Source organism: Antennarius striatus, chromosome 12 (assembly GCF_040054535.1).
Source record: "Antennarius striatus isolate MH-2024 chromosome 12, ASM4005453v1, whole genome shotgun sequence".
NCBI classification, from domain to species: Eukaryota; Metazoa; Chordata; class Actinopteri; order Lophiiformes; family Antennariidae; genus Antennarius; species Antennarius striatus.
In genome coordinates, this window is record NC_090787.1 from 11,591,733 (window position 1) to 11,614,635 (window position 22,903).

Below are 22,903 nucleotides of genomic sequence, written 5' to 3' on the forward strand. Positions count from 1 at the left end.
TTACAAATGTAGCAATGATGAAACATCATTGCTACAACCACACATTTGTAAATTTATAAAATAAAACTGTTGATCCTACTAGGTGTTTTTTGATTTTATGGAAAACATAAAAAAGAGAACTTATATACTGTAGCAACTTCAAAAACCAAAGAGTCACTGAGAGGATGACGCTGGGGCCTTCCTTTGTCAGACGCGCTTCAAGGAAAAAATAACTACAATAGTAAAGAATACATTTAACCTTTTATTAACGAAAAAAGAATAATCAACTCATAAAACTGTGCACAAACCCATAATATAAGTGATCACATGAATGTGTACTGATAACAACATTGTGTTGTGTGTTGCGATCAACAGAAAAAACAGCAACCCCTCTCACCCTCTCCACACAGGTGAGCAGGTGCCCCTTTTTAACCTATATTAACATTCACGCCCACATCTATTTGATCCACTTATTCTCTTATTAATGAGATCACAAAAACAACATCACAAACAACAACAAATACAATATTTAAACCATCATACATCAACAAAAATACCTATAAATTCATTCATGGCTCCTACAAAATCAAGGTTTGAATAAACTTTTAGAAAGTCTGATTCATTACCTTCTTTTAAGACTATGACACACAGACCTAATTAAGTATTAACCTATGAACAGAGCCTGTAATATTAGCAGCAGCTCAAAACAGTGACATATTGAGAGTATTGGCTTTGGTTATTTATTAGAAAAATCCACTCCCTCAGCCTCTATAATGAAAAGAACAATCTGAGAGGTTGAATTCCTTCATTATTACATTGAAATGTCAAAGCTATATGTTAAAATGTCAAACCTATTAATGGTTCTGCCAGTCTGCAGAGGTAAAATGCCAGGAAGAAAACAAATAAAGCACGCAACAAACAATATAAACGGTGGACCAGTATAAATCCTCAGTAAATGTAACAATCTTATCTGAAAGGTTCATTCAAACAAATGCAAATGCCACTCTTGTGATGAGGGCAATTGTCTCTGTGTATTGAGCTCATTTGCATTAAAATCATAATTATTGGGTCTTCACAACGTAATTCTTTTAAGTCAATAATCAAAAGTCCATCTTTTTTGGCCTTTTCAGGGGGTCAATGACAAAACCATTGAAGTCTCCTTTCACTGATTGGGAAGAAGGTCAAGAATAGTGAAGTGGAGAAATGACAGAGGCTGTAGAGGATGGCTCACTTCAATGTTTACACAACTACACTGATTAATCTGAAGGGATGGCTGAGACTCGCAGATTACTGGCTCAATTTAGTATCAAAAATATTTGATACTAACATTTTAGCTGTTTTAAATATAAACTAATGTACATTTATAAAGCGTTCAGAATCAGTTGCTCTATGTTATTGTGTCATGTCAATATTTAGAGAAAAAAGCTCATTGACTTTATTTCTGAGATATATATCAGCCATGTCTGTTCAACAAATATGAAGCTTCCAGCAGCAAGTAGCTTAGCTCAACACTTTGAAAACAGCAAACAGCTAGCGTGGCCACTCAAATTGTGATAACTAATAACAATAACCTGGTACATAATTCTAATAAAAACCGCAGTGTTTAAGGTTCACACTGAGATTTTAGTCGGATTTTGGCAAGTGTGATTTCTCTGCTTTGAATCTTGAAGCTAAACTAAACAAAGCTTCCCAGCCTCATCGTGTCATTATGAATCCCACTTTATTATTCTGCCTCAGTTTGCTGCGGTGTGCTGTAGCTTCCAATTTACCATGCAGAAAGTCTCATTCCTCAACAAGAAAGCATGAAGGAGTATTTACTGCAGTAAACAGTTTCATCAGACCGTTTTTTTTAATAGTGTTCAAGCTGCTAATCACACATAGCACAGGCTGTGGCTGGTAAAAAATCCTCCCTCACTTTCAAAAGGGCGACGTTATTGAATAAACAGGCTTCACTTTCTCAGAAAAAAAATGTATTCACCATTACAGTAGATGATATAAACTGAGTATATGCCCCTTTGTACAGTAACACAAATAATCTTTTAAACAAATAATTGCTTTGCTATGAGCAGTTTATGACGTTCACTGTCATTTAATTACTATTAGATTTATGCAACTTTTTGATTTGAATTTGCAAAGTCAGATGCATGACATGCATTTGAATTTCAAGTGTACAATCAAAGGAACATGCAAAATATTTTTTTATTCTAGTATCCTGACAATAATTAGAGTGAAGAGGTGGAAAGACAGGAGAAGGGTGAATGAATCTCACTTTCCATGTTATTTTATGTGGTGATTGTTTATCCAAAACTGGCAAGAAAATGTGAGGCAGCAATATAGACAAAGATGGGGACAGAAAACGAGCAAGGGAGAAACTTGAGTGTGTTGCACCTCCTGATGGAGCCAGCTAGGCGATTCATTAGTCTCTGAACGCCAGCCGGTGTCAGTTATATTACTGCAAAGCTGTCCCTGACTGACGGCCGTGAGAGGGGGGAGAAAAATGGTTGCAAAATACTTCTCAATGTCCTGGGAGTAAACAAGGGAGAGGCTGTGATGGATGGTTGTGTTTGACCCAGGCGGGATGGAAGGCTGGGACGGGTCCCTTCCACATGAGACAGGGAGTCGGCAGAGTCACTTCCTCTGCCCAGAGCATCCCATCCTTGTCAGGATGAGAGGCATCTAGCTAAGCTGCTTCCGTCAGTACTTCTACTGCTTGTGTCAAAACAAATGCTCTCCATATTCAAAAGATAAAACTGGATCTCATGTGATGGGAATACAGAAGCACAGCTGGGTCAGCCATTGAGTTTATGACAGGCCTGGTGACAGTATGAGGGTATATATATATCAGTTGCTCTATGATGGAATATATATATATATGTATCCCTCCCCCACCTTACTAGTCCCAAATACAATGTGTTCAAATAAGACAGCTTTATGTGATTTTATGCTCTATATGCCTTTGAATACATGGGGTGAAAAAACACGACATTCTTGTCTGCTGTGATATGTACTGTCTATACTCCCATTCCATGCTATTTCTTATCAAAGTTCTTGTCTTATGATTAAAAAAATTTGTATTTAATGTCAGCAGCAAGTCAACCAGGGAATAAAGTATGCACATAAAAGTGTTAATAAGTAAAAATAAACTCACACATTTTGGTAATCTTACTTCTGTACTTTAGTATAGATGTAGTTATACAGTTCTATTAAATTAGTTCTATCATTTCTATCATGTAGTGTAGGAAAATGCCCCCCCCCCACACACACACACACAAGTTTTGTGGTTTCTTGCATGTCTATAGCATTTTTTGAGCAATAAATTAAGGTAATTCATGCAATGAGTCATCCTGGCTACTCTGTCTATTCCCATCACCCATGAGCGCACTTACATTGCTTGGCTGCCGGACATGGATGACATCATTTTGGACAAACATCATCGACTGGCCTGAGTCTTGGACCTGCCGTCGCCCCCAATCTGACAGAGTCCCATTAATGACATGGTACCAGTCGTGCTCACAACAGTAGCTTCATAGCTTTTTTCTGTGTAAATTTTTTTTTTTGGCCACGGTAGTCTAACCATCATGATCTTCTTCCTTCGGCTTTATGAGACATTTGGTTGAAACTTTGGATTTTCAACTTAGCTGTTCCATAAAGCAAGCTTTTCAAATAGGCCAAGCTTATTCCAGCTAGTTTGCTTTAACTTAATTTGATTAAGTGACATAATTATGAAATGTTTAAGATATTCAAACAACCTTCTCAGGTTTTTAGTGCAAATTGGTTAAATCTAACTTTCATGGTGTTCCCAATGTCTTATTGCTTTTAGCTTATGGACATTAAAATAGTTCTAAATTTCTAACTTTTAAAAAAAATGAAATCCTTGTATAAAATTGTATGCACACATATCTGTATGTATGTCTGTATGTGCACACACACAATATATACACAAAATGGCATTTGGAGTAAATATTAACTGGCGTCAGTATTAGTTTGTATGCCCATAACAAAGGCCGCAGATAAAAGCGCAGATTGTATGACGTACAAAGAATCATAGCGCAGAGCACAAGGGTAGTGAACAAGTGGGACGGCACAAAATAAGATCAAAGGAGAGTAAGTCAGTCTTTCTAGGTATTTAAGTAGGTTAAAAAAAATTTTTTTTTGCAGAATTGGTTGGGTCCAGAAATTGACATCGGTAGAAATTGAAAGGTCTGATTCCCATTTGGCCAATGGCATACTCACACTATTGTCTGTCTGTATTGATAAATCTTAAAGATGTCAGGTACGGTATATTCTCATAGATATTGTTCTCTCTGGGTTATCTGGCTTCCTCCCACCTCCAAAAACATACATACATGAATTAATCGTTCCACATTATCCAAAGGTGTGAATGTGTGTGAGTGGATGTTTGTCTACCATGTGGCTCTGCGGTGCACTGGTGTCGTGCTCGGAGTGTCCCCCACCTCTCGCCCAAAAGTCAGCTGGGATAGAATCCAGCAATCCCCGCGAACAAGAGGCAGAAAATGAAAGAATGAATTAATAAATTAAGCAGGTGTATCTAACTGTTGTGATACTAAAGTCTGATGTTCATATGCTCACTGTTTTTGAAAGAAATTAGCAGGTGGTTAATGCAATTATTGTTTTTTCCTTGGAATGTGTATTAGTTTTGAAACTTGCATATCTCCATGTACAGAAATGGAATGCATTTGTGAAAAAACAAATAATATTGATTTCATTTTTAATGTCTATAGCTAATATACCCTGGGGCTTTGAGCGACAGGGTTCATCTGTCTGTCACTCCTCTATATCTGAATTAGTTGGACAGTCAGATATTATGGCCTTGAAATCAGCTCTCTCAAAACAGGTTAAAGGTGTTAATATGATCTTTTCATCACTTAGTTATGACACATGTCGGAGGCCCTTGGGCATCAGGTCATGCACTTTGTGTTTAATGAAATCTTTGCCTCAAGGTAACATGGTACTGTAGGTGGATGGTTACAGATTGTTAGTTGCTAGGGATCACCAAGTGGGCAAGGATATTACTTGTTGTTTTTTCTCAGTTTTTTTTTAAAATTCCCATTTTTACATTTGAAAAATACGAATTTTTAAAATTTTATTCAAAATGGCATAATTCAAAATAACAGAACAGGCAAAATAATTTAAATAAGGAAAAGTGACAGAAATACTGTAGTGCTGATTTCATCAACAAACTAGAAACAGACACAACATTTAAATTTTATCATCAGTTTAAATTATTTTCAGATTTAACACAATTAATAGTTGAGTCCAATCACTAAGGGTAGTTCAGTAAATTCAGTTATTTTGCATTATCGAATACAACAATAGGGAAAAAAAAGATTCGACTGCAATTGAGTCAGGATAATGTTTATTACATCTGCTGTCGTTTCTTTGTTTTGTTTTTTTTAAATAAAAAATTGTATTGAAGAAAATTCAGTATAGTATTCAAAAACAGTAAACAATACAAACAGAGAACATATAAAAGAGTTGCCAGGGGGTATGACCACATGTCCTTACATTACACAAAAACACCTAAAGCGGAATTACATCCGCCTCGTATGAAGCGTCCTGATGAGTGTGACGTAAGTTCCAGTGACGTCACCTCGCTGACGTTTACGGAAGCAATTTGTCACTTTAGCCTGCTAACTCAAAACCAAAACAGAGGAGATGCTTTGGAATTAAATTGAAAGGAAATCAACCATTATTAGTATCATCGTGTTCATTCCATCCGGTTAACTTACCGGCTATCCATCTGTGTTTGTTGGACAACCGAGGACTCAATAAAATCCGATTGAGATGGAGGTAAAATGTTTTGGGTCGAGTAGTTAGCTTGCGCAGTCTATGCAGCTGTGGTGATGTGTATACACCAGATAATATACTGCTGTCATTTAATATTCATCTAATATTGGGGTACACATTACTCACATTAAACTACGAGTTCATAAAACTGATGAAAAAACATTTTGCCGTACATTTCGTCATTGAATGTGCCCTGTTTACTCACTGAATTTAATTCTAAACCTTAGTATTGCATGTCGTGAATGTCGACGATTACCTTTCATTGTAGATCTGCAATGCAGATCTAATATATTAATTTCTTACCATACAGATGTCTAAACGCAAGTCAACTTCCACATGGGTTACACTTCTTGCCACGCCATGCAGTTTACGTGTGTAAATGATGACACTGGGAGGAAAGATCTTTTATGAAGCTTGTAGTTGAATTAAACTACAATGCATTATGGTGAATTCAAAGGGGGCTCATATAATTACTTATAAAAATGACTTAAAGGATGTTTTGTCAAAAATACACTTTTTCCTGCAAGTAGAGCAATTCCAAACATTTTTAAAAGTATTTCAAAGGCAATAATGTGTTGACTTTTGACTTGAATCATGAATGTCAGATGTTAGGCAGTAAAACTAGAAATATAATAATTATTTAAATTTTAAATGTCTTTGTAAAAGCTGTACCTTGTTTGTTTTATGAATTCTTCTTTTAATCTCACTGAAACAGGACCAAGGTAGTACTGGGATAGAGTCTGTGGCTGAATCACCAGCCACTGGAGCCAAGTCAAAGGTACTGCATATTTACAGCTGAAGCAAAATTTTGATAAACATGAGTCATTTTAGATATGTATTTTAACATTCAAATACCTCTCTGCTATTACATTTTTATTCTTAGCTGGATACTCTGCCTAAAGATGACCTTATCAAATTTGCCAAGAAGCAGATGGCTGCCATACAGAAATTGAAGAGCAGATGTGCAGGTCGCTATCAAAAGCCTGTATTTGATTTCTTGCAGTTCAATTTTGCAAGTATTTGACACTGTTTCCCTATGCAGATTTTGAGAAAGAGGTTGAATCCCTCAATCAACAATCGAAGAACAATACCAGCAGTTCAAATGACTCCACCTTGATACAGGTTTGTTTTAAACCAACGAATCCGGGTTTGGGTTTTTGTTTTGTTTTTTATAATTCATTTTGATGTAGAGAAAACAGCTGTGCTTTGTTTGCAATGTTAGAATCATGCATGTGTTTTTGGATGTGGTTGTAATAGGAGTTGACTGAGAGGATAGATGCCTTACTACTGGAGAGGGCAGAAACTCAACAAAGACTTGTACTATGTCGTAAAGATCTGGAGAAGAATAAGCAGCAGGCGAAGGTGAAACAAATCCATTACTGTCTATTAGATGTGAAGTGCTGGTTATTTAGCCACTTTTACTGAATTTTACATGCTTTATATGAAATTATGACCATGTTCATTCCCCATGCGTTTGTTGATGAATATATGTTTATAATGGATCCAGATTGCCAATATTGCCATTACGTTATAAAAAACATTATCATTGTTTGCACAGGAGGATCTAGCAGTCCTGCAAGGAGAACTTGGTCGTGTTGTAGAAGATTACCAAATGAAAACAAAAACCCTAGAGAGCAGCATTGAGAAATCGAATCTCAAACACCAAAAAGAGGTGGATTATTTCCAGAAATTACTGAAAGAGCAAAAAGAAATGGACAAGGAAAGGGAGAGTGAAAGAGAGAAAGAACGACTGGCTGAACTTGCCACTGCAAAAGAGGACACTGAAGAAGTCCGTCGTGATTTAGAAGTTCAGCTGAAAACACTTAAGGCTGAGCTGGAAGCGATCCAAGAGAGAAAATCACATGACATTGTTGAGCTGCAGGAGAGTCACCAGAGGAAGCTGACTGAGGCACAGCAGGAGATAGAGAACCTGAAGGAGGAGCTGTCTCAGAAAAGTCTGCAGCACGCAGAGGAAATGAGGACCCTGGAGGAGGACTGTGAAATTGAGAGGGAGCGTCTCCTGCTGCTCCATGAGGAGCTAACCGAACAGCTCGCGCTCAAAGGTATAACAACTTATAATATTCAACTCACTATTTACTGTCCAGGCACTCATACCTCATAAAGTTTTTAAGCACATCATTTTATATTCTTTTTCATCATATACATCATATTGTATATTTCCTTTTTAATTTGAACATATTTTCAAAATTGATGGGGTAACAAATATAAATCAGTTTTTTAGTTAACTGTAGCCTTATCTTCACAGACAGTTATCTGCAAGATGTTCAAGAGGAAGATGAGGAACCTACCCGTGGGTCAGGGATTGCCAAAATGCTTGAACTGTCTGGCTGCACTCAGGCTGACTCTAGTTATGGTGATGGAGAGGAGTCAGAGACGGGAAGGCTGAGAGGGGCTTTGGAAGAACTTAGAGCACAGAGCACCATGTTGCAGGATGAGCTCACCCTGCTCAGTAATGTGAAAGCCGAGCTCGAGGCAGAGCTGGAGAGAACCAAGGAGGAGTTCCTGGTGGAGAAAGAAGAACTCGAGTTTAAAATCAATGAACTGCAGATGACCCGGGAAATTGTTAACAATGATCCGGTCACCATGGATCCTGATGGACAAGACGTCATAGAAGACTTGCAGAAACGGAGTGAAACACACATAGACTCAAAGGACACCCTTTCTCATGAATCTAAAGAGTTAGAAGTTTTGTCTGGGGACCCAAACCACTTGAACCCAGAAGAGCTGAGGTCCCAATGTGAGACACTGATCAGGGAAAGAGATTCTGCCCTGGCAGAGTGTCAGCACATGAGAAATATTCTGCAAAGTGTGGAGACAGAACTGGGTGAGAGGACAAAGAATTTTGTTCATCAGTATGAAGCTATGAAGGAGCAGGGGGCCAGTGCTATAGAGGAACTCAAAGACAAGATGGGACAAGTTAGCCAGGAGAGGGATCAGCTGTTGAAAAGGGTGAGTGAGGTTGTTGGGGAGAACAACATCCTGTTGACGGACATTAAAGACCTGAAACTGAAGCTTGAAGATTCAGCAGTTGAGGACCAGAAACTGAAGTCTTCTGTACAGGAGCAAACATTTTTAGCTTGTGAGTTAAAACACTCTTTTGACAACCTGAGCAGGCAGAAGGAGGAGATCCTCTCCCAACTGCAGATGAAGGAAAATGTGATTCATGACCTGGAAGAGATGGTCAAGACACTGACTGAAGAACGTGACAAAATCCTCTCCCAGCGTCAGCACATAGAAGACGAAATGCAAACACTGAGCACTGAGAGAGCAAAAGAGATTAAAATGCTCCTGGAGGAAAAAGAGAATGAGGCACTTTTACATAGAGCAGAAAATGAGAAGGAATTTGAAAGGCTGGCAGGATTGAAGAATGATGAAGTTCAGCATCTAAAAGAGGAGATGGAAAAATTAGAAGAGCACATGAAAGAAGAGGTGAACAGAAGGCAGGAGACTTTGGAGACTTTAGAGCTGACTATCAAAGAACTCTCTGAAGAGAAGAATAACATCCATCAAAACCTGGAAGAGGCAACCACTGCTCTTTACCAAACCCAGGAACTAAGAGAACTTTGTGACTCCAAGCTGGCAGCCCTGGAAAGTCAGCTAGAGCAACAGACATCGGACAAGAACAGCCTAGAGTCAAAGTTAAGTTCATTGGAACAGGAGGCAGAGCAGGCCCGCTTCACCATCAGAACTCTTGAGGAAAGTCAGTCTGAAGCTCTCAGACATTCCACCAAAAAGGTGGAGGAGCTCCAAGCACATGTAGATGAGCTGGAAAAGGAGAAGAGTCACTTGGAGATTAGTCTTCAGGAGGCTCAAGAAGCTACAACAGCAGAGGAGGTGCTAAAAGAGCTCCAGGCTCATATCTCAGACCTTGAACAGGAGAGGAACATGTTGAGGAATAACCTGGAAGAGGTGGTGAAGGATGTGGAGGGGCTTCAGAAAGACCTGGAGGAGATGAAGTCAGTCAATGAGAGATTTAATGAGGAAAACAAGAAACTGCAGGCTCACATTTCTCTGATGACCCCAGAGATAGAAGAGGAAAAAGGAAAAATTGAGAAAGCGATGGAGAATATGGAGAAAGAGAGAGGAGAGCTTATGGAGCAGCTGACAGAGAAAAATACACTAATAGCTCAGATGAGGAACGAGATGGGTGCTCTCCAGGTGAGTGGAGTTCCTGATGACAGGTTCTACTTAGAATGTCATTCCACAAGAAAATCAGGATTTGACATTTAGCGGCATCCATATTTTAGTCATGGTTTAACATCTTTAATGTGTAATGGCAGTGGCTGAGAGTTTGTTGAAATTAAGTAATTAGTTGATTTAATGACCAAAGTCTCTCCAGATGAGCTGATGGATAATTCAAACGAGTTGCAGCTATAAAAATATACAGTGGGGCCAATAAGTATTGGGCAACCTAAAAAATTTGTAAGTTCACCCGTTTAATAAAAAGATAAGAGGGTTGTTTATTTTTTTGTTGTTGTTTTTAAATGAAGACTTGTCTTGGGCAGGTAAATAGCTAGATAAAAACAATTTTATGAAGTGTAATATTTCTCATTTCTCTGATAAAAGCTGTAAATGTTAAGTACAAGCAAAAATATGAGGTTCTTGCTACAAAAAAAATAAAATTTAAAAAGAAACAAACTGGTGAATGGCATATAATAGTGTTTTGGTTGTTTGTTTTTTCTTTTTCTATTTTCTATAGTCAATCCCTCAGGACCCTGGTGTGTCATATGTCTCCTCTGAGGAAAATGCAGACAGTCAAATGACAGACAAAATAGGTATTAATATGACATCTAATCATGTTTATGATGGGATCAATTTCCAGTTATTTTATTGGTACATGTTCTAAACATCCAACCATTACGCTGCTGTGACCCAATAATAGATGATAAATTCAGACCATGTAAATGTTGCTCCTCTCAGCTGTCCTGGAGAAAGAACACAAAGACAAGGATGAGAAGATGAACAAGATCAAGGCTGTGGCTATCAAAGCAAAGAAAGAGCTGGACATCAGCAAGAAGGAGGTATAATTGAACTATAAATGTTGGTGTGTCATCTGTTTTATAACATCAACAATGTGAGAATATGACACGGATCTGTTTGTTACAGTTTTGGAACATTCAGTAGGAACCATAAAACTCTGATTTAATATCCTGGAAATTGTAAAATAAATATTTTCTTATGCACAGATTAATCTAAAGTTTATTTTTATCCAGGTTGCATCCCTCAAGGAGGAAGTAGAATTACTTAAAGCAGAGAGACAGAAAGTGAATAGCTCAATGAAAGACATCATCATTGGGGTGGAAGGCTACAAGGTAAGAGACTAGATTAGAAAAAAACCACCAGAATATCCTGTTTAGGTTCTGCTGCACAACTTTAATATTTACTTTTATTTCATTTTGCCACCATTTTTGTCATTCATGATCGAAAATAGTTTCAAGAAATGATTAGATTTTCTTCAAAAGAGATTACATTAGCTGACAGTTTGGATCATTAAACATTTGATTAGTGAGCCTTCATGATATCTCACTAATTGACAGGTGGAAGCATCCTCATTCAGAAACTTTTAACGTGATATCACTCCCAGAGGTCGTCATAAACAGCTCGCACACAGTACTGTGCTTTACAACTGTGTCCCTATTAAAGAGGAACCCATTCTATTGTGACTAATGAGAATTTTATCCTACACTCAAATGTAAATGCAGCAGATATCTGAGATGCACAGTGTTTACCTTTGCTGAGCCTCCAGTAATGAATGAATATGTGTGCAGAACCTGCAGATAGATTACGACGGGCAGACAGAGCAACTTGATAAGGAGAGAGAGAAGGTGGAGGTGGGAGAGAAACATATTGCTGAGCTGACCACACGACTCAGCATTGCTGTCACACAGGTAACAAAAATACACATTCAATCACACATACATACAAATTACTTCCAACAAACACACAAACCGCTCTCAAGCAACAGTAAATCTAAGCAATGCCACCTTGTCCGGTTATACATCTCACCAATGCTTCTCGCATATCTGTGTTTCCATCTGATTTACAGTCAGCAATTACAGTCAGCGAGACTCTATCCAGTAATGCTTGACAACCCAGTACCCACAAATAGCCCATCAGATGTGACTGGGTGAGCTGGGGAGATATTTTCTTTATATATACTCCTCTCCCCAAGCTCATAACTGTTTCTTTCCAATGAAAGAACAACAGGCAGGTAAATGGAGCGTAGTATATCCTCCATCTGCTGTGTCCTAGCGAAACACCATTTTTACAGCAGGTTTATTCTTGAGTGGGCTCCTGGGTCTCTGGGGCCCAGGCTGACTGAAAGCTAGGCGGGGATCTTGGAGTACGTCTGGACATCTCTGTTTACCAATCATATTCCCAGTGTTTGGCTGACAGGTGATGGGAGGCTGCTGCTGGCAGTGTTCCTTGCAGTGGAAGCCCTCAGAGCTTACTGCTGTCAGTTTTGCATGAATGACTTTCAAGTGCATCACTTGTATTCATGTAGGTTTGGTGCATTTGCCAACATGTCTGTTTTGAGATGAAAGAAATTGAGTGAGAAATAAGGAAAGGAGCATTATCTCAGTTCTGCTGTTGAATTTTAAAAGATCATACTCATTAAATTTCCCGTATTCTACTCTTTTAAATCAATTTCACACAGCTGTCACACATCCAACTACACTCTATTCAAAATGTATGGCCCCAAACTGATCCTCAGTCCTGAATTTCAGCTGTCTAAAAGCCGCTGAAATAGCTCGACTGAGAACAAGCTGTTTCTGTGCCTGCACCATTAAATGCTAATGAGCTCCGTCTGCCTTGCCTGTTACACGCCTCTCTGTGGGAAGGATCTGCCTAATGGTAGCATGGGCTAACATTTACTGGCAACACAGCCGGCACGTCCACGGTCTCTTCTGTTCTTTCCCTGGGACAGAATAGAAGTACTGTACTAATGTTGATTTGTACAACCAACAACTGAGCAACTTGCATGTCTAACTCTGACCCATGACATTGCGAAACTCTGCTACCTTACTACTTGACACACCAAATTTCATTTTCCCAAAATTTAATGCCTAATTCTAAAGTCATTGCTTTTGTGGAGATTTGCGTTTATTACTTTCAATGAATGCTAAACATAAATATTGATGCATTTCCAGATTGAGTCAATGAGCAGTGAAAAGGAGGACCTGCTGGCCAATATTGAGACTTCAAAGAACACAGTGAGGCAACGGGAAGCCCAAAACCAGGAACTACAAAGGCTATCAGCTGGTGTGGAGAGAGACATGCTGACAGAGAGATCCATAAAAGAGCAGAAGATTAAGGTAGCAATAAGAAGAGGCAGATACTCTGTATAGTAATCCCTTGCGCATTAGCACTTTAAGATGCCTGGCTTCACCTCATTGCGGATATTTAGTATGTAGTCACGTGATTCCGTACACGCATTCTCTTGGCTGACAGCATCCGAAAGTGTGCTGCATTCCGAGACTCACATAACACAGTGCACTTCCGTGTATTAAAGAAACACTTAAAAAAGTGCTTTAAACAATCTATGAGTGTGGGAAAAGGTAATACAGATAGAAGGTGGTTTAATGGCAGTATGGGGAGGGTTCATAAATGTTTAAATAACGTTAATAATAAGATAAATAGCTTGTCGCAATATCGCAAAATTTCATTATTTGTGGGTGATGCTGGAACGCATTAACCGCAAGTGACAAGGGATCGCTGTATTACAGTTGTGTTCTAGGTGTGAAGTCTGTAAGCTTCTATTATTGCATCTACTTTGTGTTTAAGATTTTTTTTTTATTTAGTAGAATCACAGGTAGTTAAGAAAATTTCAGCCAGCCCTGAGGTAATATAAATAAAAAAATAATGTAAATTAATAAAATCATTCATTCCTTGTTTGTGTAGGAGTTGTCATCTGCCATGAAGGAAGTAGAGGAGCTGACAGCCCAACTCCACAAGCAGCAGCAGCAGCATCAGCAGACTGTTCAGGAGCTAGAGCAACTGCGCAAGGTACACACACACACACACCCACACCCACACACAACTTCTGAGACACTAACTCCTCGGAGGGCCTGTCCAGTCAAGCGACTAGACGGTGATGGCCCGCCTGCAGCCAGAACAGCACCTCTCACAAAGGAAGAGAGCAATGCTAGCCTACAGCCAACGAGCTGCTGTTTGTTATCCATTAGAGGAGACCCACAATGGACAACAGTGCACTGCAAACTGCCTGGAAGTCTGAATCTATCATGTGTCCACATTGTTAGTCCAGTCCATCAGACAGGGTTTTTCTCCCTTTGCCTCAAATTTGACATATTTGGATGTGAGGAGTGGGATTTAGGAATGTTTCTGTACAGAAATTACTGTATAAAGAATGAAAATACATGATAATAGCAGTTTTCACTGTAAAAAACAAAAAATTCAAAATCTTCTGTAAAGGGAGATAATCTTCATGTGTCCAAAAAATTTGACCTCACTTTCCAGAATTATCTGCATTATTGTATTCAAAAATTTAACGTTCTGAAAACTGACATTTAAAACGGACTTACCAGTCAAGCACACAGATACAGTCCTAAAGGTTTTTGATGAAAGAACCAGCAGGGAGATGGTGTTGGGGCTTTGATGGTGTAGTGTGCTCACTCTGTCTCTAGGAAGCGCAGCAGAGCTCGCTGCTGGACATGGAAATGGCTGACTATGAACGCCTGGTCAAAAACCTCAACGCTAAACTCACAGATAGGAATGAGTATGCTGAGGAGCTACAGGCTCAGATAAACACACTGAAGCAGAAGGAGGACACGAACAAACAGGAAATAGGTACGCACAGTATGAGACCTTCATGTACAATATATACGGCGGGTCTCATGCTTCCATCACCCTTCAAGCTTTGTCCTGATGGTAAAATACTGGTAAAAATGTAATTAATAAAAAAACTAAAATATCGTTTCATGGAAATCACAGCCGTTTGTCCGTCTGTGTGCTTCCACCTGTACATGTGTATTGTCTTTGTGCATGTACAGAGGATCTGAAGTCCCAGCTGATCCAGGACGAGGAGAGGACGTCCAAGATCAAACAAATGCTGATGAAGACCAAGACAGATTTGGCTGATGCTAAGAAAGAGGTTTGTACCTGTGTTTGTATTTGTGTTTTCTATAGGATGTCTGATTACAATGTGTAATATTACTGCACTGTGAAGTTTGATAATGTCAGGCAACCAGATGTGAGTACACTCTTTCATACAGCTGAATCTTGACTGTGTGTGTGTGTGTGTGTGTGTGTGTGTGTGTGTGTGTGTGTGTGTGTGTGTGTGTGTGTGTGTGTGTGTGTGTGTGTGTGTGTGTGTGTGTGTGTGTGTGTGTGTGTGTGTGTGTGTGTGTGTGTGTGTGTGTGTGTGTGTGTGTGTGTGTGTGTGTGTGTGTGTGTGTGTGTGTGTTTTGTGTGCATACTTGTAGGAAAGTTCCCTTCTGGTGGTGCAGGCCTCTCTAAAAGGAGAGCTGGAGGGTAACCAGCAGCACCTAGAAAGCCTCAAGGTATCAAAGCCAGCACTTCCAAAGAGTTCCTCTATGTGTGATTCTTCTTGATGAAATATGTAATTTTACATATTAACAATCTCATGCAAGTCACACATTAATTTGTCTGTGTGTTCAAGATCGAGGTGTCTGAGCTGACTGCAGAGTGCCACCGTCTGCAGGGGCAACTGAAGGCTGCATTGGAGCAACAACAAAGAACTGACAGCTCCCTGAAGCGACGCATCGACAGCCTGCAGCAGGAAAGAGACACTGCTAAGGTGTACCCTCACCCCGCATACATGCACACGCACAGACACAGACACACACACACACACACACACACACACACAAATTCAGTTTGGCATTTCACCATGACCACCATTAACCCACGCCACCTGAATATGCATTTAGCCCTTTTGTAGAAGCATTTCATCTCCAGCTGAAGTTATTGAAGGTCCATGTGCTCAAATTCAGTATGTACAAAGACCATTGCAACTAAATATTCGTTATGTTTTCTCTCAGTTATTTTTGATTATTTAATCTTGATTCACTGTACAAAAGACAAAATGTTCACATTAGATGGGCTGAAAAAGTTGGTGGCCATTGAAAAGTGAATCAACATTAATTATTTTATTGTGGTGTTGACTCTCACTAACTATTCTAGGCTGAACTCATGGCAACTGCCAGCGAGTTTGAGAGTTACAAAGTTCGAGTCCACAATGTCCTCAAACAGCAGAAGACAAAAAATTCCTCCCAGACTGATGCAGATTCTGGTAAATTTGAGAGGTAAGTCAGTAAGATACTGTTTACATGGATGTTAAAGGAATAATTTGTTACCACAGGAATTGTTATGTTGTTGGTAAACAAAAAACATGATTTTTTTTGGTGTAAATTGTGTAACAGAAGCAAAAACAACATATAACCACTAGGGTTTGATAACTCATCCTATAAATCTAATAAATTATATAGATAGGCGTGGTCAAAATAGTGAGGTGACAACTCCCCTCTAGGACTGCAGGTTATTCCATCCGTGGTGCATAAGAGTGCATGTTGATTAATCCTCCAGGCGTTTGCAAGCTTGTGAGGACTATCTTTTCATTATAGTTCAATGTAAAATCAGTGTGTGCATGGTATATCTGGCAGGGAGCAGTTGACCCAGCAGGTAAAACAGCTGAGGTCCAGGCTGGCAGAGAGCCATCAGAGCCTGCAGAACAGCACGGCAGAGCTGCAGCAGCTCCAGACTGAACATGACGCTCTGTCAGAAAGACACACCAAGATCCTCCAGGAAACCATCAACAAGGAGGCTGAGCTCCGAGACAGGTGGGCTCAGTTGTTTGTTTGCATCAGTAAATTATTTAGACTACTTTAGTGTTCATATTTTTCAGTGTTTTGTACTCTTTTTTCCACTTCGTTGTCTTAAGCCATTCTTAGCAATTCTCCACTAAATGATCCATTACTAAACCCTCTTTTCCCTTAAATCCCTCCCACCCTGTCTCCACCTACAGGCTGCTTGCCTTGCAGTCGGAGAATGTGGCCCTGCGGTCCGATGTATCACAGGCTCAGGCTGATCTGTCGTCCCAAGTTGAAGCCCAGCGTCAGACCTACAGAGAGCAGCTGAGGAAAGTGCAAGACGACCATCGTGTCACTGTGGAGACCCTGCAGGGCCAATTGACCCGCGTCGAAGAGCAACTCTTCAACTTGCAGAGTCAAAATAGTGAGCTTAGAGGCAAAGTTCAGACCTGATCCATTTTATATCAGAAAGTAACTGAAGCTTGTGCATAGAGTGGAAAAGGGTGAGGTTCATGAATGGTTTCATACAGATGCCAAACAAAGCATCAAGCGTGAAGTGTGTCAGAACTTTATATTTTATTTACGATACTCATTTATAAGAGGAGTAATAGGAAAGATGCTGAACCGATCAGACAAGCAGCATTCATCACCTCCCACACAGCTGCTCTGGACTCAGAGAGCAATACACCCATAGAAGAGACAGGGAAAGTGTGTGTGTGTGTGTGTGTGTGTGTGTGTGTGTGTGTGTGTGTGTGTGTGTGTGTGTGTGTGTGTTTTTTTGTCCTGTCACTTCTTTACAGCCAGGTGTTGTTGAGGCTCCTCAGCTCTGTTCCTGCCTCTCAGTGGGGCAAACAGCTCATTATGGTATCTGGAGAAGCTCATCATTAGCAGCTCACATGAGCACAACAGGAGTAGCCTGATGTACAAATCCAGTATTAATGAAAGTCGTGTTTCCCCTCTGGGACGCCATTTAACACAGAAGTGATAAACGTCTGGTCAACCCCTAATGCATTTACACACAAAATATATATAAAGCTGTATGGTATGTTGCTCTTCTCACCCTGGTACAGAGATGAGGTAAAGTAACTGACTGGAGGTGGGAAGGTGAGGGTATTAGTTTACTGTTTGGTCTTTTGGTTCAGTTTCAGGCACATTAATCTCAATCTTCTTTTCTCCACCCACTCAACTGACTCCCTTCCTCACCCTCTGCTGTTTTCACACCCGTCATTGTTTATGCCAGTTTCACTGGTAAACACCAGAGAGTGTGCAGTGCCCCCTCTTGTCACAACAAAGTAGGACACTGGCTTATAACATGGCATTCGATCAATGAGATCCTGGTTCGTGTGAAGGATTGAAGATGTTTCACAGAATCTATATTTTTTTGAAATACATTATTTTGAATTTTTATCTCGTTTTCCTCCAGTATTTAAGCCATTCAATTTGAGAAGCAGCAGTAGGATAAGTCAAACATTATAAACAAATTGTCTGGGTTTCCTTAATATTGACAAATAGGACTGATCTTGGTTGAATCCTAGTTTGATAAGTTAATGTTAATAAGGAACAATAAATGTAGTTATTTTGTAGATTTCAGTTTGTGCTTGAAACTGCAGATAACATTGATATAATCAATATGTTGTTAAAACCAAGATCATTGACATCATTGACATACTCATCCAGTGTAATTTGACAATAAATAATAAAATAGGCTTTGACTGTTTTAATTGTAAAATAATCTTTAAATTTAACATCAAACACTAGATTATGCAACCTATGTTTAATTTATTTCGATTTTCTGGTGGTCAGTCTCATTCCCTCCTTTCACATTTTTTCTTCTGATCCTCTGAAAGGAATCCCTCCACCAGCTTCAGTGTCAGTCCAGTCCAGCCGTAAACTCCTAGCGTCGGACCCCCAGCGCAGGAACACAGATCCAAACCAGTCGAGCCTGGGGCTAATGGCTCTCAGTGACCTCCAGTCTATGGCCAGGGAGGAGGGCGAGGGCATGGAGACCACAGAGAGTGAGAGTCTTTCTCCGGCTACTACGCCCTTGCCCTCTCTAGAGCATCTGCTCATTTCTCCTGACCCCAAACATGGTATGTATGACAGAAGAGCTACACATTGTCATGTCACAGTTGGTTACTCCTTCTGTCACCGTCTTAGTTTGTATAATAGACTGAAAGTTCTGTAATTCAAATCTTCCTTTCAGTGTAATAAGAAAAGCGAGAGATTACTTGAGGCCCATAAAGAGGCAAACTCATTTCTATTCCAATAACTTTTTTCCATACATGCCCTTCACCTTGTACATGTTTGATTTGGACTACAGAGCCGTTTGTTTGGACGGTGGAACCAACCAAAGAAGAGCTCAGTCAGAAGCTGAGCACAGCCACCCGCAACATGGAGCATATGAACAGCCTGTTGCATGAAACTGAGGCCACCAACGCTATTCTGATGGAACAGATCACAGTACGTACGCATGCACCTGAACACTGGCACAGACAGAAAGCACACATTTTTATAAAATTCATTCTTTAATTACTTACGTAATCAAATATTACTATTTAACAATTTGCAGACCAACATTCCATTGGTGTTTGGTAACCACACAATTCTGGTAACAGTGTTTGACTTAAAACTGACGGTAAGCCCCAACAGTTGCATCAAAAAGATGGGCATTGTTAAAGGTCCCCTCTTTGTCCAGAAGGAAGTAGAACTTGTACCCTTTGATCCGGATGGGGACGAACGAAGGGGCTTCGTTTCTGTGAGCATAACCGGCTACCTGGGACAGCGGGACAGAAATCGTCCGTCCCCTGCCTGGGCCCAGAGGTGACTGTGTAGAAACGGTCACCATCCTCCGGCCTCTGTGGAGAACTATCCGGCTGACGGAGCGCCGACAAAACAGAACTCCCAGCCCGACTATTCCCATTCCTATTGTCAGACATCCCAGCGCAAAGCCGTACCTCCAGGAGTTTGTCCCCAGGTTCATCTCAAAACTCCAAATCCCGGCGAGCCCGGTTGTGGTTGGCGCCTCCGCCTTCCCTTTCCCTCTAGCGCCGCCTGTCTGTCGGAGCTGAGTGAAGGCGAAGTGGCCCAGGTACGTCCAGAAGACGAACTGCCCGCCGCAGAAGAAAGCGAGGAGCCGGAAGAAGCGGGTCCTGTCGTGCTGGAACAGGGTGACATCAGAGGACGGATGGGCCGAAGAGCAAAGGCTGCGGTGGGCGGTCAGCTGTCGGATCCCGTGGTTGAAGAATTTGCTGCACAGACCTGCTGCACACGCAACCCGGTTCACCTTGCTGTACATGCTCGGTGGGGTTTGTGCAGCCACCGTTGCGTTTTGGAAAACTTTTTGCTGAATGTTACCGAAACGAACCTGCCTGGAGTAACACAGCAACCTCCCGCTTAGTAAACGTTGTAAACCCATTATCAAGACGAAAATTCTAACCAGCAGCTACAACAGTTTACGTCTGAAACGTTATCATAAAAGAATAAACACTTCCCTCCCAACACCTGAGCTAGCTCCATACGGCGCCGCCATATTTATGATAGATGACGTCATACTACGGAAAGCGGCATTGGCCGAAATTTAAACCGTTCGCGTAATGGTCGTTACGCTCTAAGTTTAGTTAACCCAATATACTGTGCAACTCTTCAACTTGCAGGGCCAAAATAGTAAGCTTAGAGGCAAAGTTCAGACCTGATCCATTTTATATCAGTAACTAAATCTGTGCATAGAGTGGAAAAGGGTGAGGTTCATGAATGGTTTCATATAGATGTCAAACAAAGCATCAAGTGCGAAGTGTGTCAGAACTATATATTTTATTTACGATACTTATTTATAAGAGGTAATAATAGCTTTAAACGAAGTTTTATTTGTTATTCACAAAATAATAGTGTTAAAAGTATTTTAAAGTGATAAAGCTTGTAAATTAATTGTTAAGTACATTTTTCACGTGCTATATGCAACAATTGTGTATTGAGAGATACATGTACAGTATATAGTCAAACCATTTTATGTATTTTGAATTGTGTGACATAAAACATACACAAAGAATACTTGATTATCAATTATTCACTTGTAAATTGTAACACTTGCCAGTGTTAAATGTTTGATATTTTCTGAATTGATAATGTGTTCTGCCTTACTAGCTGTTGAAGAGTGAAATACGTCGCCTAGAGAGAAACCAGGAGAGGGAGAAGAGCGTGGCCAATTTGGAGTATCTGAAGAATGTCCTCCTGCAGTTCATTTTCCTGCGATCTGGCAGCGAGAGACAGGCCCTTCTGCCTGTCATACACACAATGTTGCAGCTCAGTCCAGAGGAGAAAAGTAAACTGTCTGCCATCGCACAAGGTATACATGAGGTGCAACAGTTTTGCATAGTAAAAATTAACTGCTTCGTAATTTGCCAAAAATACTGGCATGATGTTGAAAAGTTTATAATTAAGCAATTCAAGTAAGATACTCACACAATATATATGTCAGTGCTTGTTAGAACGTGTTAGTAATCTAACCAATCTCATACTCCTCATTAATATTGTTTTTGTGGCAGTGGCTATACTTGTAGATGTAAGTGTCAGCATCATACTTCATTTATACAACACGGTACACACATGTGACTGCCTGCACATCCTAACTCTTTTGCTCATCATACTTATTTATCTGATCCCACAGAAAAGTCATATCTAACATTGTTCTCTCCAGGTTGTTGAAGTGCTGCATAATATGCCTCTAAAATATAATGCAGTATATGCTAAAAACATCTGTGTACTTTTTTTATCTCCTTTGCGCAGGTGAGGAAGAAGGCTCCGGGAATCTGGGCTCAGGCTGGACCTCCTATCTTCACAGCTGGTCTGGGATCAGATAGACATGACCATCAACAAGTGAAGCAGTCAGGGAAGGAAAGAAAATGATGATACACTTTTGTTTGTAAAAACCTTAAAAGCAAGGTTTTCTACAAACAGCAGTGATGTATTTATAATACTGGCAAAGCCAGCATTATAAATACATCACTAGGGAATTTACAACATTGTTCTTGCAGATATATGAAGGGACCAAAGAATGTATCAAAAACTGAGAAACAGTATGGTAGAGATTAAAAACCGAAACATTTGACATACTGTACATATTGATTAGAATTTGCAGGGTAATAGCTACAATAGCCTATTCTCATTTATCATAAACTGTCAGATGTCTCCCATTCTCTTATACTCCATATATTAATATCAGCCTTAACTGGACAAGAGGATTACGTCTTTCTGAAGGAGGACTCATGAGCTATTTCCAGGCACCAGTAGTTCTATGACAACATTATCCCTTTATTTTCACAACATTGGGTAATGTAGGTCATTTGTACGAAAGATCAATTTTAGTTAGAAGATATTTGAGGAGTTGGTGGTATAATAATACATTTGCATTCTCAGATTTTCTGTGCCTGAACTGTGTATCACAGAACTGTGAAAGAATTTTATTTCAACAATTTTCCAGGGTGTATTGAAGTCTTAAAGGACTTTCGATATACAGCATCTATTACTTTAGAGGCAGACATATTTTCCATTTCCTGAAATGTGAAAATCCACATAAAAATCAAATCAGACTGTTTTATGCTATGTTTTTGTTCACTGAAGCCTCTCACACTGAAATCATGAAAAGCTTCAGTAATGATCAATTTGTGGTTTTCTTCTGGTTACTGTATAATGTTTTGCTGCTGTTTGTTGCGGATGTTTAATTTTGATTGTTGATTATTTTATTAGTTTATATCGGGTATATTTAATCATTTTCTTGCTTTTGTTAAATCACTGTACATGAAATATTACTTGAGACTGCATCTGTCTACAGCTGTTTTGTTGAAGATCAGTATCCATGACTTCCAGCATATAGATGCAGACTCCCATTCAGACCAATGGAGTGTTGTGTTCACCTGCTTGTGAAACATACATCCAGTGAGTCTCATGTCACATTAACAATTTTTTCCAGTTTCCCCAATGAAGAAGGTGAATGGCTTGTTATTTTCTCATTCCAGTAGCAGCTTTTTCCTAAGTACTTTCAATATAAATGAATGTGTATCAATGTAAGGCTTTTATATTTGTGATGGTTATGACTATGAGAGATTAACTATACAATTTTCATCTGTAAAATAATTGGGCATTTACAGTTCTTTTACTACTTATTTTCTGGTAATTTCCAACAATAAACTAAAATAAAGCTGATATGCATGAGAATGTTACTGTTCTTTCAGCCTCACTTTTTTGCATTTATCATACAATTGCACGTTATTTGGAGCACCAGTAAATTTTCTGTTGTTGTTTTTTTTTAC

General features: G+C 39.7%; 2 protein-coding genes across 2 annotated transcripts; one reads left to right on the top strand and one right to left on the bottom strand.

The window, feature by feature from the left end:
- Positions 1-5,605: 5,605 nt before the first annotated feature.
- LOC137605017 (GRIP and coiled-coil domain-containing protein 2) lies at positions 5,606-22,813 on the top strand. Its single transcript, XM_068329336.1, has 24 exons — positions 5,606-5,790; positions 6,503-6,565; positions 6,671-6,755; positions 6,830-6,909; positions 7,045-7,149; positions 7,346-7,850; positions 8,054-9,966; positions 10,508-10,583; positions 10,729-10,829; positions 11,022-11,120; positions 11,577-11,696; positions 12,960-13,124; positions 13,711-13,815; positions 14,454-14,616; positions 14,820-14,920; positions 15,252-15,329; positions 15,449-15,586; positions 15,973-16,094; positions 16,452-16,628; positions 16,814-17,022; positions 18,446-18,688; positions 18,919-19,058; positions 20,739-20,940; positions 21,381-22,813. Exons 1-24 carry the CDS (start codon positions 5,785-5,787, stop codon positions 21,452-21,454), a joined length of 5,070 nt encoding a protein of 1,689 aa, XP_068185437.1. The 5' UTR covers positions 5,606-5,784; the 3' UTR covers positions 21,455-22,813.
- tmem223 (transmembrane protein 223) lies at positions 19,088-20,723 on the bottom strand. Its single transcript, XM_068329337.1, has one exon. The coding sequence runs from the start codon at positions 20,011-20,013 to the stop codon at positions 19,222-19,224; it is 792 nt and encodes a 263-aa protein (XP_068185438.1). The 5' UTR covers positions 20,014-20,723; the 3' UTR covers positions 19,088-19,221.
- Positions 22,814-22,903: the final 90 nt, after the last annotated feature.